Here is a 14,273-nt window from a genome sequence, read left to right on the forward strand (position 1 = left end):
TTCGTCGGCCCGGATCGGTCTCTTACCCGCACAGTCTGAGTGATTTACATTTAAATCAACACTCTCTCTGCCTCGACTGGCGGACAGCTCAACCGACTCTGGCACAATGCAGCAGGCTTTACTCGAGTTAGACAACTCGCACTCTTGCGAACTGCCCTCTACTACATTGCCCAGCTCACGCTGTGCATCGGCACACAGCCTGTCGGTATCGATCGCTTTCTCACGCGCACAGTCCGAATGATTAACAACTGAATCATCCCTATCTAGGCCATCTAGACTGGCGGAGAGCCGCACCGATCCCTGAACAATGCAGTTATTCTCTCGTGGACTACGGAGCTCGCCATCCCGAGAACTACTCTCAACTGCATCGTCCAGTTCGCACTTCACTTCTGCACGCAGATCTGGCTCTACATGGGTGCTCGCTTCTGTCGGGTCAGAAGTACCCTTTTCTTCGCTAGCAACCTCGCTAACATTACCAGCGACGCACACGCTCGGTAACTGTGCCAATTTGTTCGCAGCTGGCCTAGCTGTCTCCACAGTCATCTGTTGGCACAGCACCTCGTCGCTTTCCCTACGGCCTTTAACGGCCTCTGTTGCCACTAAGGCATCGTTAGCAGCTAGCCTTTTCCCTTCACTTATGAATCTGCAGCTAATCTCACAGGCACTACTCTTTTCGTCGGCTTCTGGCGAAAATCTGCTATATGCTTCCTCATTCTTTCGCTCTGTACTACGTACAGAATTCTCAGACAGCCGTTGTCTCTGTGCCAATAACTGATCACAATACTGTATTTCTTTGATGAGTGCTGCCTTCTCTCTCTCATACTTTTGCTCACGCTCAAGCTTATGTTCCTGATACTCACGTTCGCGTTCCTTCTCACGTTCGTGACGCTGACACTTAAGAGTAAATTCTTGAAGCTCCTGCTTCCGTTCATTTTCGCGTTCTTCATGCTTACTCTTACTCTTAATTTCACGACGCTCCCGCAAACGTACACGACGCTCTCGCTCCCGTGGTTCCTGTATCACCTCCCAAGCAAGCTCAATGCTTTTATCATCATTGCCACTATCATTAATCGCCTTTATGATAGCTGGCGTTTCCATCCGTTCGTCCGCCTCAACTCCCAAATCGTCGCACACCAACAACAAGTCTAACCTCGTCAACCTTCTAAGATCCATGGCAGCTGCCCCGACAGGTGGTTAAAACTGTTTTCCTTAATTAATTTGTGCAAACACACAATGCAACAAACTCCCGATTCCCAGAACTATCAAAATTGAACACACAACCTTTGAGTCTGGCGAATCATAAGGAGAAAAACCACGCGCTCACTTACGGTTGCAGCACCCTGCCATCCGGTTCATTCGTCCGCTGTTCCAGCTTCCTCCGGACTCCCTGGGTCGAAGGCTCGCTCCTTCTTCGCTACTCCCAGTTTCTTCGGACCTCTTTCGACGAAGGCTCTCTCTTCTTCGCTCTTCCCGGTTCCTTAGGATCTCTCACGACGAAGGTTTATCCGTAGAGCTGCCACCAGATGATGCATTCGGAGGCGATCCTACCGCTGCCAACCAGATGTAGGGGTTGAGGGACGGACTTCGGGATGACAAATCCAAAACTTGGGAGGGATTTATTCTACATTATGTACAGGGACGTGAGCGTCAATTAACATTAGTACAGTCATTACGGGCCGGCAGCAACTCAGACGCTGCGGCCCGCGGCAAGAAGTTCGAGAGAGGTGAATCAGAGAATCAGGGAATGTCCCAGAATGCTCAGGTCTCTCTGGAAGGCTTCTTATAAACCCTTCGAGCACTGTAAGTCACGTCATGTTTGACCAATGGGAGAGTCCGCTCCGATGACGCCACTTTCAGCCAATGGTAGGCGCCCGTGTCGCGGTGTCACACCTGGCGGCTCTCTGCGGTCTTGCCTCGCAGACTGGCAATGCACTTCTAACGAGGAGAAGGGGAGGGCTGCTCATGCTCCATTGTCAGAGGCCCACCTGCTAATCCCGGCGGCGCACGAACTTGTTGGCACGTGAACTTGTTGCCTTAAACTTGTTTGCACGTGTCTCCTCTGGAATGCGCTTTCCTGCTTCTGCATTCCTCAATTAGCTGTGCTGCAATCCGATGTGGTCTGGGGAACTCGAAGTAATCGCAGGAAACAGCTCCATATCTAACAAAGCTGCCTTACACGACAATGCTCTCTGATGGTGACAGCAGGACATTCCATGCCTTGACCGAGCGAGCTGTTTAAGGCCTCATCAAGATAAACGAGAAAGACTGCATCAATCTTCGTGCACAAGCGCATGGAAGCAGCCTTGTGTGGGCTGGTTGACAAAAAGAAGGCCCAAGGGGAGCCACTTGGAGGAGACAGTTCACCCAGGACAGGATCAAGAAGATTACAAATTATTATGGCTGGGCCCTGAGGAGTCACAAGAATGATGTGCCTGGCATGAAGAGGGCAGTTGAGGCTACCCTGCACAAGATGTCATCAACTGATGATGCCCCCAAGGGTTGTAATCCTGGTGCAGCTACAACCGAGCTATTGCAAAGGGCGAGGAACCTCTAGCACACAAAAACGGCCTGCCCCACTTTGTGTGCGAAGCTTTGGAGCCAATTTTCAAGCGGCTGGGTGAGGAAGCCTTCTTGGAGCGGTGCAGCGATGGCGTGATTCAGAATGCTAGTGAAGGCCTGCATTCCGTGATATGGGATCAGGCCCCAAAGACAGCATGCCTCACTGCACTGTGTCCAGAGGGCAGCAGCTGAAACCATCAGCCGATTCAACCAGGGTGTGACAAGAAGCAACACTGCAATAGCCAAGAAGCTGGACTACAGTGCCGGCAGCTGTATGGTGCGCCGAAGCCTTGAAAAGGATTGTCGGGGGCTTCACATGTCCATCACAACCGGGCAAACAGAAATTCTGTGACAAAAAAGCTAGCAAAGAGGCACAAGCCAGCAACAGACTCTGCCTACAGTCCTGGGCTTCTATAGGTCTAGGTGTGACCTGTGCTGAATGCACATTTGTCTGGGTGCGCAAGAAATGTCCATTTTTTTTTAATTTTAATTCTGGGATTTTGTGTTCCAAAACCAAGATATGATTCTGGATTAATTTTGACCACTTGGGAAGCACTGCAACACAAGTACATGAACTTTTTTGCATTTCGCCTCCATTGAAATGTGGCGACCACTGCTGGGATTTGATACCAATTTTTTGTTGTAGCCATAAGCTTTATGCAAAGGACATATTTTTTGTGGCCATGAACGCTGTGCAATTTTATTTGCATAGGGATGCCATTTGTGTGCCTTCTGTTCAACAATGAACTAAGATAGAAATGTGAAGCACATGGTGTCAGCTTTCTGGCATTACTTTCAACGACTATGCATGATGTTGTAATCAATAATCTCAGTGTTATTTTTGCACAATGGCCACATATATGTCATGAACTTGTTGCTGAAAAACCTACATGGTGATGCAATTCATATTGCCATATTGTTAGGCCATTCAAAGTCGCAGTGAACTGAAAGCTCAAATTTGTTTTTCTCAGCTTTATTTTTTTGGACACCATACACTGCCTTATGCGGGATCTTCATATTTTCTTTCGAAATACCAGCAAAATGTTTGGTATCAATATATTCGTGTCGAATGGATCTAGCCGGTGATGCTATTTATTTATTTCTAAAGTTGGTGGCTAAATTATAATTGTCATTAATTGCAAATAAAAATTTGCAAAAATATTTCAATTATGTTTACATTTTTTTTGCATTATAAGTGCACTGAGGACAATAAAAATAGCATCACTGGCTAGAGCTACTCTCCGGCGTTCTGGCTGTATACTTTGTTTTTGCTTTTGACAAAGTTTTTGAAAAGTCCCGTAAGAAATAAACTGAATTTCTGTATTAAAAACTTTGCATCATTTGTTCTAATGCAGATATACAAAATCTAATTCGATATTGGCAATGAGCAGGAAAAACTGAACAATACCGTTAAATATCATCCAGTTAATATCGTTCACACTAAAATTAACAAAATTGGTTTTGAAACCCATGTCTCCCCTTAAACATTCACTGTCTATGATACTCTTTCAACTCCTAATTTCTTTTCATTCTCTGAGACAGAGTGGGTTGTTTTCGGCGAATATCAAGCTAGAATTTCATCTATTTGAATGTTGTGGCAAAGCCTTTGCCCCCGTGTGTCAATTTCATGTCGTGGATTTCCAAGTATATTGCAATGTGTGGCACCCGAATGGGCCAGACATGACAAAATGTTTGTGAAACTTTGCTAGGTTACCTGCTTGGTTCCTCTAGAATGCAGAGTAGTCTTTTATCAATAGGTCATTATCGAACAGACACGAATACACACCATTGAAATCCATGACATCACGGTGGCTGGTGTGGAGATTTCAATCTGGCATCACCACCTGTCTTTTGTATTTGCATACCTGCCAACTCTGGAAAATCTTTCATAATGTTTACAAGTTCAGGCTTGTTTAGCAATTCTATAAATATTTTAGCGAGTTTTACAAAAAATAAGTTCTGTTTATGGTAAAGTTTCTCTCGTCAGATGTTGGCCATATTTTTGGATGTTTCTCCTGGATGGACACCAGAGCGGTGCTGTTTCAGCAATTTTACTTAGACAAGCTTGAAATTGCAAAATTGGCAACAGCAAAGCTTTTGAAGAATTCACTGTGATCAAAACACAGTGGGCTGCTTGTCAGTTTGTGCTTTTCCGCATTTAATACTGCTTGTGGGCTTTATCTCAAAGCAAATCAGCATAAATAAAGTGTCTGTGTAGTCCATAAACGTATGTGTGCTCAGAGCTAACTAAAAAGAACACTAAAGTCAAGCTAAAGTGATAAATTAATGCTCGGGAACTTCTAAAGTATTAATAATATTACGAGCCGAGATTTAGTAATTGAGAAATTCAGGTGAATGCAGGACACAAATTGCGACTCCCCTGCGGCATTCAGGTACTAACTCGTTGATAGGCACTTCCTGTTGTTATTCTATCACTAGTGTTAAACCACTTGTAATAAAAAGATTGTTGCATTGCATTATAAGATGAAAGAAAATGCTACTTGTCCTATTCTATTCAATTTTTAGAAACAAAAACGCGTTGATGTTGCCCTTCACGATGACGTGAGTGGTCAAAAGGTCTAGTTTTCGCTATGCTCTGTGCTGGCTGCGCTATCGCGTTTCAGTAGTTTTGTTATCGGGTAATGCTGCGCTGGTTTTGCTGGCTTGTGTAACTCGCACAAACTGGAAGCAGCAAAGAATGCCAGGTCTGTTTGATGGCGTGGGATGTGCAGGCAGTCCATTCCACTTGACCATGACGCAGCTGCAGCAGAGAATCCAACGCTCTGTCTTGGTTTGGTGTCTTCATGGCCGTGCATTTGTATTTTGGGCAAAAACTATAGCGCCTTCTGCTGTGTGCTTTTCTACTCACTGACAGCAATAAAAGGCAGTGGTCGTGTGTGTAATGTCATCACACCCTGCTTGTGGATGAGCAATTTGAATTACGCTAAATGTATGGGGATCATTCAGGCGCAATTTTCTCGTCTACTAAGTCTTGTCTTGGCGCAAAAACAATCCCTGCGAGAAGCTAAACATTTCGACAGAATTGCCTGTCTGGTTGGGAAATTGATTAGGACTTGAGACTGACTGCAACCAAATAACTGAATTTTATTAGCCCGACGTTTCGGAGCCCATTCGGCTCCTTCTTCAGGGGGGTTGTTCTTCGGGGGTGGCGGTGTGCCGCTTTTAAAGCATCTTTTTTGAAGAAAGGAGGGGGGGGGGAACACGGGAGGTGGGGAGACACTTCACAGACGGAAAGGTGGGGGGGAACAAAAGGAAAGGGGGGGTGTGTTGTTGAGCGCTTCCATGGTGCTGGGATGACCGGTGCTGGGGGGAGTGCTCGCGACGGTGCCCTTGATGGGGGGGGGGGGGGGGTTACAGGGTCGCGCCGACGTTCTGTGTTGGTGAAACAAGCGGGAGTCTATCTGGCTGCGCGTCCTTCGGTCACAGTGTTAGTATCGAGATTTGAGTGTAGGTCATGAGGAAATGTAGCTAATTGAGTGTCACATGACAGCCCTTTACGGAAGCCATGTTGTTGCGACGGATGGAAAAAAGTTATTACTGTCGAGGAAATTCATTACGTGTGAGTATATGACGTGTTCCATTATTTTGCTAGGGATACTAGTTATGGATATTGGACGATAATTTAAGGGTGAATTACGGTTACCTGATTTGTAGGCTGGAACGACCTTGCTCTTTTTCCACTTGTTAGGAAGCGTGCCTGATGATAGTGATTGGGAATACAGCAGGGTTAAATACATGGAAGAGATGCGCTTCGTGTTTTTTAAAAGCTTTGATGTGATATCGTCAACACCAGCTGATGAAGATAATTTAAGATTATCAATTAGTGAGGATATGCCATCTGGCGAAAAAATAATATCCGGCATTGGAGCCATGGCAGCAACAGTGAAAACAGGAAGAGGCACATGTGGTTCGGTAGTGAACACAGATGAAAATACATTGTTAAACAGTTTCACACAGTCAATATCAGGTAAGATTTCACCATCTTTCGAAATTCTGACACCAGGGGATGACTGGGGATTGATGATCTGCCAAAATTTTTGGGGGTTACTGCTGAGCATGCGGAGTAGGTCTGAATTAAAAAAGGAGTGCTTCTGTTGCCGGATAGCTATCAGGTAGGCGCGTTCAGATACATAGTATTTTTCCCAGGAGCTAGGGCTTGGCCTCAGTTTAGCGAAGCGAAACTGACGTTTCTTTTTGTTTTCCAGTTTTTTTTAGTGCGTTAGTGAACCATGGTTCATTGCGATTAGAGTGAAGTAAGGTGGTTGGTATAAACTGTGCAACGAGGTTAGTCATCTTATTTTGGAAGAGTAACCAGTTTTCTTGTATTGAGCGATTTTCAAAACCTAATTAAATGATTGATAGAATGCAGTTAGTTCGCTGTTTATGGTGGTATAATTCCCTTTTTCATACAGGCGGATTGTTTTCTGATCAGAACGACGTACTGTAGGTGAAAATGAGAAAGCAGCGTGGATTACTTTGTGATCACTTATTTCGCGTAGGTAGCTAATGGAGGACATGCTTTCAGGATGAGTGGTTAGTATGAGGTCTAGTATGTTAGCCGAGACATGAGTTGCACGCGTAGGCTCTGTTATCATCTGGGAGAGGTTAAAATTAAGGCAGATATCTAAGAATTCTCTAGCTCCTGTCGTGCTAGTAACTGTGCTAGAATAATTTGACCAATCAATATGTGAGTAATTGAAATCCCCAAAGAGCAAGATGCAAGCGTTCGGGAATTTTTTTGTTGATTGGTTCAAGGTGTTATTCAGATGGCGGGGGAAGTCAGGATTAGCGTTGGGGGGACGATAACAGACGCCAAGAAGTAGTAGCTGCGGATTAGCGCGAATGATAAGCAACACAACTTCTAGGTGGCCACATTAACTGTGGAGCACATTAGATGTTTTTTTACTGCGATAAGAACGCCACCACCCCGAGTACCCGGCCTATCTTTACGAAAAACATTGAAATTCGGTAGTTCACTCAGAACTTCACCGTCAGTTATATCATTGGTAAGCCATGTTTCAGTTAGTATGAGTAAGTCACTGCCAGACGAAGATACTAGATCTGATACTTGTTGCCTTTTCGGAAGAAAGCTTCTTATGTTAGTAAAAATAACAGAGATTGAAAAAGGTTCTCAGGGGACAGGCAGAGCACGTCGGGACGAATGCTGGTGACAACGCGATAGCTATAGTTCTTTCACAGATTGGGAAGCTGGATCAAAAATGTAGCGTTTTGAACCTATGAATAATGTTTTAAAGCGAAGAGAAAAGGGAACTGATTGGTTTCGTGCAAAAGCGACAAGATGTTTTCGCGCGTTCTGTACCGGCTTAGAAAAATCCTCACCCATGCTGTATGAAGTGTTTTTAAGCTTGCGGCCATTCGACAAGATGGATTCTCTTGTTTTAAAGCAGGAAAGTTTGGCAATGATGGTCCGGTTACGACCGGGAATGTATCGACCAAGGCGATGCACTCGCTCGATTTCCCTTGGCTCTAAAGAAACATTTAACTGGTCAGAATACAGCCGAATGACCAGTTCTTCTGACTGAGCAAATGATTCAGATTTGTTAGTATCCATAATGCCATAAAAAATCAAGTTATTGCGCCGAGAGCGATTATCGGCTTCATCCAGGCGAGCTTCAAGGTTACAAACCCGATGAACCGTCTCAGCGGTGTCGGTTTGCACGGTTCCAAGCTGCTGCCTCAAGGGCTCAATTTGCTGGCAGTTTGCTTCAACGCTTGTTAAGCGTCTACTGAGTTCGACCAGGGCGTCATTAGTTGCCAGCAACTTATGTTTAAGATCCTGGACTTCCGAGAGAAGTTTAGATTGTCCAGAAGACACTTTAGCTCCTCTAAGACTGCCGCTGTGTGGGGTCCAGGATTCAGCTCAACATCGCCTGATTGCAGCAACAGGAAACTCGCAACAACAAAGCACTCACACGCCATAGAAAACAAACACTGGGGGCTCGGCAGCTGTACCAAGAGGTAACTGCTCGTCCTTTTAGCAAATAAACTGCATGGTGAACCAACCTGCATGGCGAAGAGCAGCGGGTTAGTGGACATGCTAGAGGCACAGCCGCTGAGCCCACGAAACGTGTCGCACAGATGCGGAGGATTTATAGCTGCCGTGAAGGCGGCTGTCGATGACGATGGTGCTTGATTGGCTTAACCGAGGTCCAGGAACAGCGAGGGCGATACCGATTGTATAGTTCCGTTGATAGTAGATGCACGAAGATGCGTTGTAATCGCCAGCGGGTCATCGTTTGAGTAGGGCCATGATGCGCACGCAACTGGCATGCACGAAGGAGCGGGAACGGCCGGAACACGAAGAAGCGTCAGGATGATTGCCTCGGTAAACACCTGCATGGTGAAGAGCAGCGGGTTAGTGAACATGCTAGAGGCACAGCCGCTGAGCCCACCTTGCTGAGTGCATCTAGTTTTAGTTTAAAAATAGGCAGTATTTTATAGTATCATTGTCCAAAAGTGCATGTGCATGTTTCGCTCGCCATGCTGCATGCTGAGCACCCATGCGCTCGCAGGTTTTCTTTAAGTCTGACTAGAGTTCTTAAAAAGTTGTTTGTGGCAGATAGCACCATTTTTATCCTTGAACTGGATTGCTTGAACAAGTGTATATTATTTACATGAGAAGGCAAGATGCATAATTGACATCGCGTGACAAAAGTCTTATTATTTTCGTTTGATGCCGTGGCAGCCTAGCCGTGACGACAGTGGCCTCAAACTCCCTTAAGCTGCGAGCCTCCTTTTCCGCCAGCCCCCTCGGCAAACATCCACACAAGGCTAACATAACATGCAGCTTCTTCCACTGTCAGGCCTGAATTACCCGTGCTGTTGCTTCTCGTGTCATCCTCTTCACTGTCTTTATTCGACACTTTGGCAATAACAGAGGCAACGATGGTGAAATGTCGAACCTCGTAGCCGACATCTTTTCGCTGTCCTAGCACCACTGCCGAGTATCTTCTCCTTTGCATTTCAAATGCCATACACCGTAGTGAACGGTAGATCCCTCTTGCCTGTCAGTGCCAACTTCGTACCACGTTCGATGGCACGATGTCCAATTTTTCTTTTATGCTGAGCACCCGGTTTTTGTCCTAGGTTGCACGACACCACAACACACGCCACCACTAGCCAGCCACAATGCTCTCTCGGGCTCGGCGCCAAAATGATGTTGATGGTAATCTGGCTTTACCCTTCCAAGTGCCCTCTGCATTTGCATTTGGAGGCCGTTCTGATCTCTGAGGCTTGTTCTTCTGCTTGGCCGACCTACCACCGTGATTGTGCTAGGAAAAGCGCAAACACTATGCGCGAACCGATATGTGCTGTAGGAGTTGAGGAGGACTTTAGGACAAAAAACTTGGAGGTTTATTTACCTTATTTACAGTGAGAGTAAATTAACAGTCGTAAAGTCATTACGGGCCGGCAGCAACTCGGACGCAGCGGCCCGTGGCAAGAAGCTCGAAAGAGATGAATCAAGGAATGCTCCAGGAATGCTCCCGGTCTGTGTCTTTTAAGCCCTTCTGTGCCTCGAAGACACATCATTTTCGGCCAATTGTAGGCGCCCGTGCGATGGTGTCACACCTGGTGGAGAGGGTCACTGCTTGGTCCCCCATAGTCCGACGGTTTACTTCTCCCTGCGGTCTTGCCTTGCTGACTTGCAATGCGCCGTCACAATAGGCGGATGGGGGCGACGGCGGACCAAGGCAGACAGGGTTTCACGGTGCCTTACAGCCGTCTTGCCTCCTGGACTCAAGTTACCTGGAACAGTGCCAGGCTCTCGCTTCACTTTCGGAAAGAGTCAAGCAGTGAATAGCTCCACCTGCGGCACACGGGGTGGGGGACGCCAACTTGTTTGCACGTGCCGTGCCTCGGGAATGTGGTATCTGCGCTTCTGCGCTCCTTAATTAGCTGTGGTGCGATTCGATGGGGTCTGGTGAACTTGAAGTAGGCTCAGGAAACGGTCCCGTATCTAACAGTGCGCAATAAGTTGGTACAGTTTATGCCGATACAAAACACATTATGTTCAATAGCTGCAGAGTCAGGGATTTGACTTTACTACCTTTAATACGAAACTACTGTTCGAGTGGGTACAGTTTAAAAAGGTTTAATGGGGGTTTTACTGCATAACGAAATTTTTACTATTTGACTTTATGACTCATTAGTTTGGGGCACATATTGCAATTTATGAATTGAAGCTGGCAAGTTTTCAAGACACTAGTGAAGATGATGCGGGCCACTGTGCTGGCACTAGCCACGAGGCTTAAGTTCGTGCTCACTTGGAATTGCACTATTCGCATTGCGTTGTGTTCAACATGGAAACCAAGTGTATGGAAACCCAGCACCTCTACCAAATGTGTTATGCGGTTAATGCACACTAAGGCAAATCAGTCCACAGTGAGCGCGAGGCAGTCCCAATCCTAGTGAACATGAGCTTCTAGCCTCGCGGCTAGCGCAGTGATTTGCAAACTTTTTCTTTACTACACTACATTTACTTGGACCAAATCTTAAATGTGCCACCAGTTTTAGAGATAAAGGCCGCCAGTGTTGTAGTAAAAATGAACTCTTGTTCTACTTACTTTTTTTATGAAGGTGTTGTTTATTGAAGTACAGAAATAACTAGAACGCCAATGTATTTTGTTGCCGACTTTAGGAACAAACGTATCAAAATTCAGGCCCTTTTCTGAATTTATTCCAAGTTGATTTGCCTTTCGAACTCTTCGGCTATGATTCATAAGTTGCAGTGTCCCATGAAATAAATACTTGGTGAAATTTTGTGATTAGCCGATTGTGTACTTCGATTTCTCATGCAAGTAATATGTGTCTCTGAGAGTAATCCAGCCCAAGGATTGGGATTGTGCTATGTGCCACTGGTGATTTTTAAAATTGCTTGTTGGTTAAGAAAACACTCACTATATGGTGATTGTTGTGCTTTGATATGGCATGTGTGTTTGTTGGCTGCACTCAGTGTCATTGGAGTGATCTGCTGTACTTTGCATACATAATAAAATGTATCGTGTTGTTGGTGTAATTAGGTCACTTGCTAGGTCACTCAACAAGTATTGTGCCAATGGTAGGCAAAGAGAGGACAATAACAGTTGCAGCTATGTTTAGACTTGAGATAATCGTCATATAATTGACATTGAGGAGATTAACCAACCCCATTGAACTATAACAGTCTCTCATGTTCAGTAATGAGCTTGATAATTTTAATTTATATAGCTTTCAATGGTCATTGAGCATGTGACAAACCAGTGTCATATAAAAATGCTCAGTGCCTTGGTAAAGCTGTTGGAAGTTATTGTGTTGTTGTGTCTTGTTTATTTGTTGTTTCTTCACATGCCTGCACTACAGTAATCACTACAAAGGGGCAGGATTGTTGGCCTTGTCAGTTCCATATATATGAAGTACTTGAATTAACAAGCATGTTTCTTGTCTGTGACTAACTTACACTAATTTCAGGAGTGTTATGTGAAAGGGTTTTTGTTGGTCTGACTAAAATGTGTGTGTTTTAGTGTTGTGTGTTGTTCAGTTAAGGAAGTTGGATTATGATGGGTTTTGTTACAGGTATGTACGTGTCGGTCACGAAAGTTCCCGAGCCAAAGTGCTCTCGCGCAGACTGGAAATAAAGCTATGCATCGCTATATTTGGCGGCACTGGACTTGTAGAAACGTCTAGTTGCCTTTAGGCTTCTGCGTCCAAAACATTGATCTGTCCCAACAAGCTTATGGCATTGAGGCAAGTGGGTGGTATTGAGCCGCAGGATTTGTTGTGGGAGCCAGCCTGGCCATGGACTCTGGTGCATTGTTAAAAGCTGAGGAATCTCTATGATGGGGACCGTCCAGTCGGATGCCGAGCGGGTTCTCCCCTTTATGCCAGGCAAACATCATTCCCATCGGCACTGCCATCACTCTAGCAGTAATGCTACAACAGTTGTATAATGGAATGTTCAAGCTTTATTGCAAAAATAACAGCACTGATTTGCCAGCAATTGCCAGCTGGTTTGACTTTAAATAGACAGGAAGGTTGGGCAGGTCATGTTATGTGTGGAGCTGAGAGAATTACAGAATGGTGGCCAAGCAAAGGGGAAACAAAGTCGAGAACAGCACAGAAGTGGGTGACATGATCAAACTTAAGAAATTTGCAATCATAGGATGGAGTCACCTGACACGATACCAAAATTGTTCGAGACTGCATAGAGTGGCTTCTGTCTCGTGACAGTTGGGTTTTCACCGTTGAATCCTGCTTCAAGACTGGGTTTAAAGCAGCTTTGTACTGAAGCATAGCTTCTCTACACAACATATATACTGCTGTGGTTGAGCTACAGATGTGGTATAGAAATCCAGCTTTTATTGCAAGCATAAGTACACTCCATTGATGATTATAAAGCTCTATTCTTGGTATTCATTATTGTCATAACGCTAAGCAATACATAATCCTGCCATGAGTACTTTAGCTAAGGAAACTATTCGGGCCAACAGCACATATGTTTGTCTCCATTCTAAGTGTGCCTTTCCTTTCTTCTTGTGTTTTGTGCTACTGCAGCCAGCCAAGGTGACTGCCCACTGGTACAAAGGAACAACCTTCATGATTAAGTTTGAGGAATCGGTCATTGCCAGGGACAAAGCGATGGAGAACCGATAAAGCCACCTGGAGCTCCTAGTCCGTCCTCATGTACAGTCACCCACAGAACTGCACCACCAATGCCCCCGTTTCGTTAGCTCACTGTTCTTTCAGAATAAAAGAACTCCTGTGTCGAGCACTTTGTCGTATATAATTGATCACATGCAACCCTGTCTCACAATGCATGTTGTGCAAGCAAAGACAGAGGTTCACGACAAGGTGGAGACCTGGAAGTCGTGAACATTGGTCGGACAAAGGAAGCTTCAAGCTGGAGCCAATATTTCGGCGGCCCCTTTGTCGATATCTTGGCTCCACCTGAGACTTGCCCTGTTTTTCTTGTTTTACCACTGCATGTTGTATGTTTTCATCTTCCTGTCTCATTTGTTTGTTTGTGTGTTGAACTTTTCTTACTAATTCACTCGTCCAAAAAGTGGGAACTGCAGGGCTCAGTGTTTAGTTAGAACCACACAAAGCCAATAGATAATGAAACCAAGAAAACCACAGGGCCAATTAGCTGTGATTTTTAATTGAAATGTAGAAATGATAATGTAAAGGGTGATGAAAGTGGACAAAAAAACATTTTGCTGACTGTGAAAACTGAACCTACATCTTCAGCATACGTAGAACTGAGTTATGGTGATGGTTGTTCCTTCGTCCACTTTCTTGGATATTTGTGTGTATGGAGATATGACTTCGGAAGTGTTAGCCAACACCACTCATGGCTAGGTGGGTGGATGTAGAACATCCTTCTAACCAAAGGTGTCACATAGTATGTGAACTTAGCAGCAGGTTCCACTGGCATCTATTATGTTTACCAAATTCTTATGCACCCCCGAGTCTTACACGCACCCAATTTTCACAGGTTCTATGTCGGAAACTAAATGTGCACCTGAAGGTAATGTGTACCAGATTTATGAAAGAAAAATATAGCATGCCCCCCATGTTTGCAATGAAAAAAATTCAAGACATGCAGAATTGACCTATATACAAGATAACTTTATTTGCTGTGCCCATTGTCATCATTGCTGGAGAGCTTCTTGTTGCTGTATGCTTTAAGGCTAAAC

At 45.1% G+C, this 14,273-nt stretch overlaps 1 protein-coding gene across 2 annotated transcripts in view; it reads left to right on the forward strand.

The window, feature by feature from the left end:
* Positions 1-14,273, forward strand: part of Trs31 (trafficking protein particle complex subunit 31) — a 111,297-nt gene that overhangs the window by 36,512 nt on the left and 60,512 nt on the right. Inside the window, exon 7 of one of the 2 annotated variants that reach the window (XM_065440377.1) lies at positions 13,132-13,348. The exons of the other annotated variant lie outside the window; for it this stretch is intronic. Within the exon in view, the coding sequence (XP_065296449.1) occupies positions 13,132-13,230 (99 nt within the window). The 3' untranslated portion in view covers positions 13,231-13,348. Of the gene's footprint in view, positions 1-13,131; positions 13,349-14,273 lie in introns of those variants that run through there. 2 annotated transcript variants of the gene reach the window in all.

Source organism: Dermacentor albipictus, chromosome 9 (assembly GCF_038994185.2).
Source record: "Dermacentor albipictus isolate Rhodes 1998 colony chromosome 9, USDA_Dalb.pri_finalv2, whole genome shotgun sequence".
In the NCBI taxonomy this organism is placed as follows: domain Eukaryota; kingdom Metazoa; phylum Arthropoda; class Arachnida; order Ixodida; family Ixodidae; genus Dermacentor; species Dermacentor albipictus.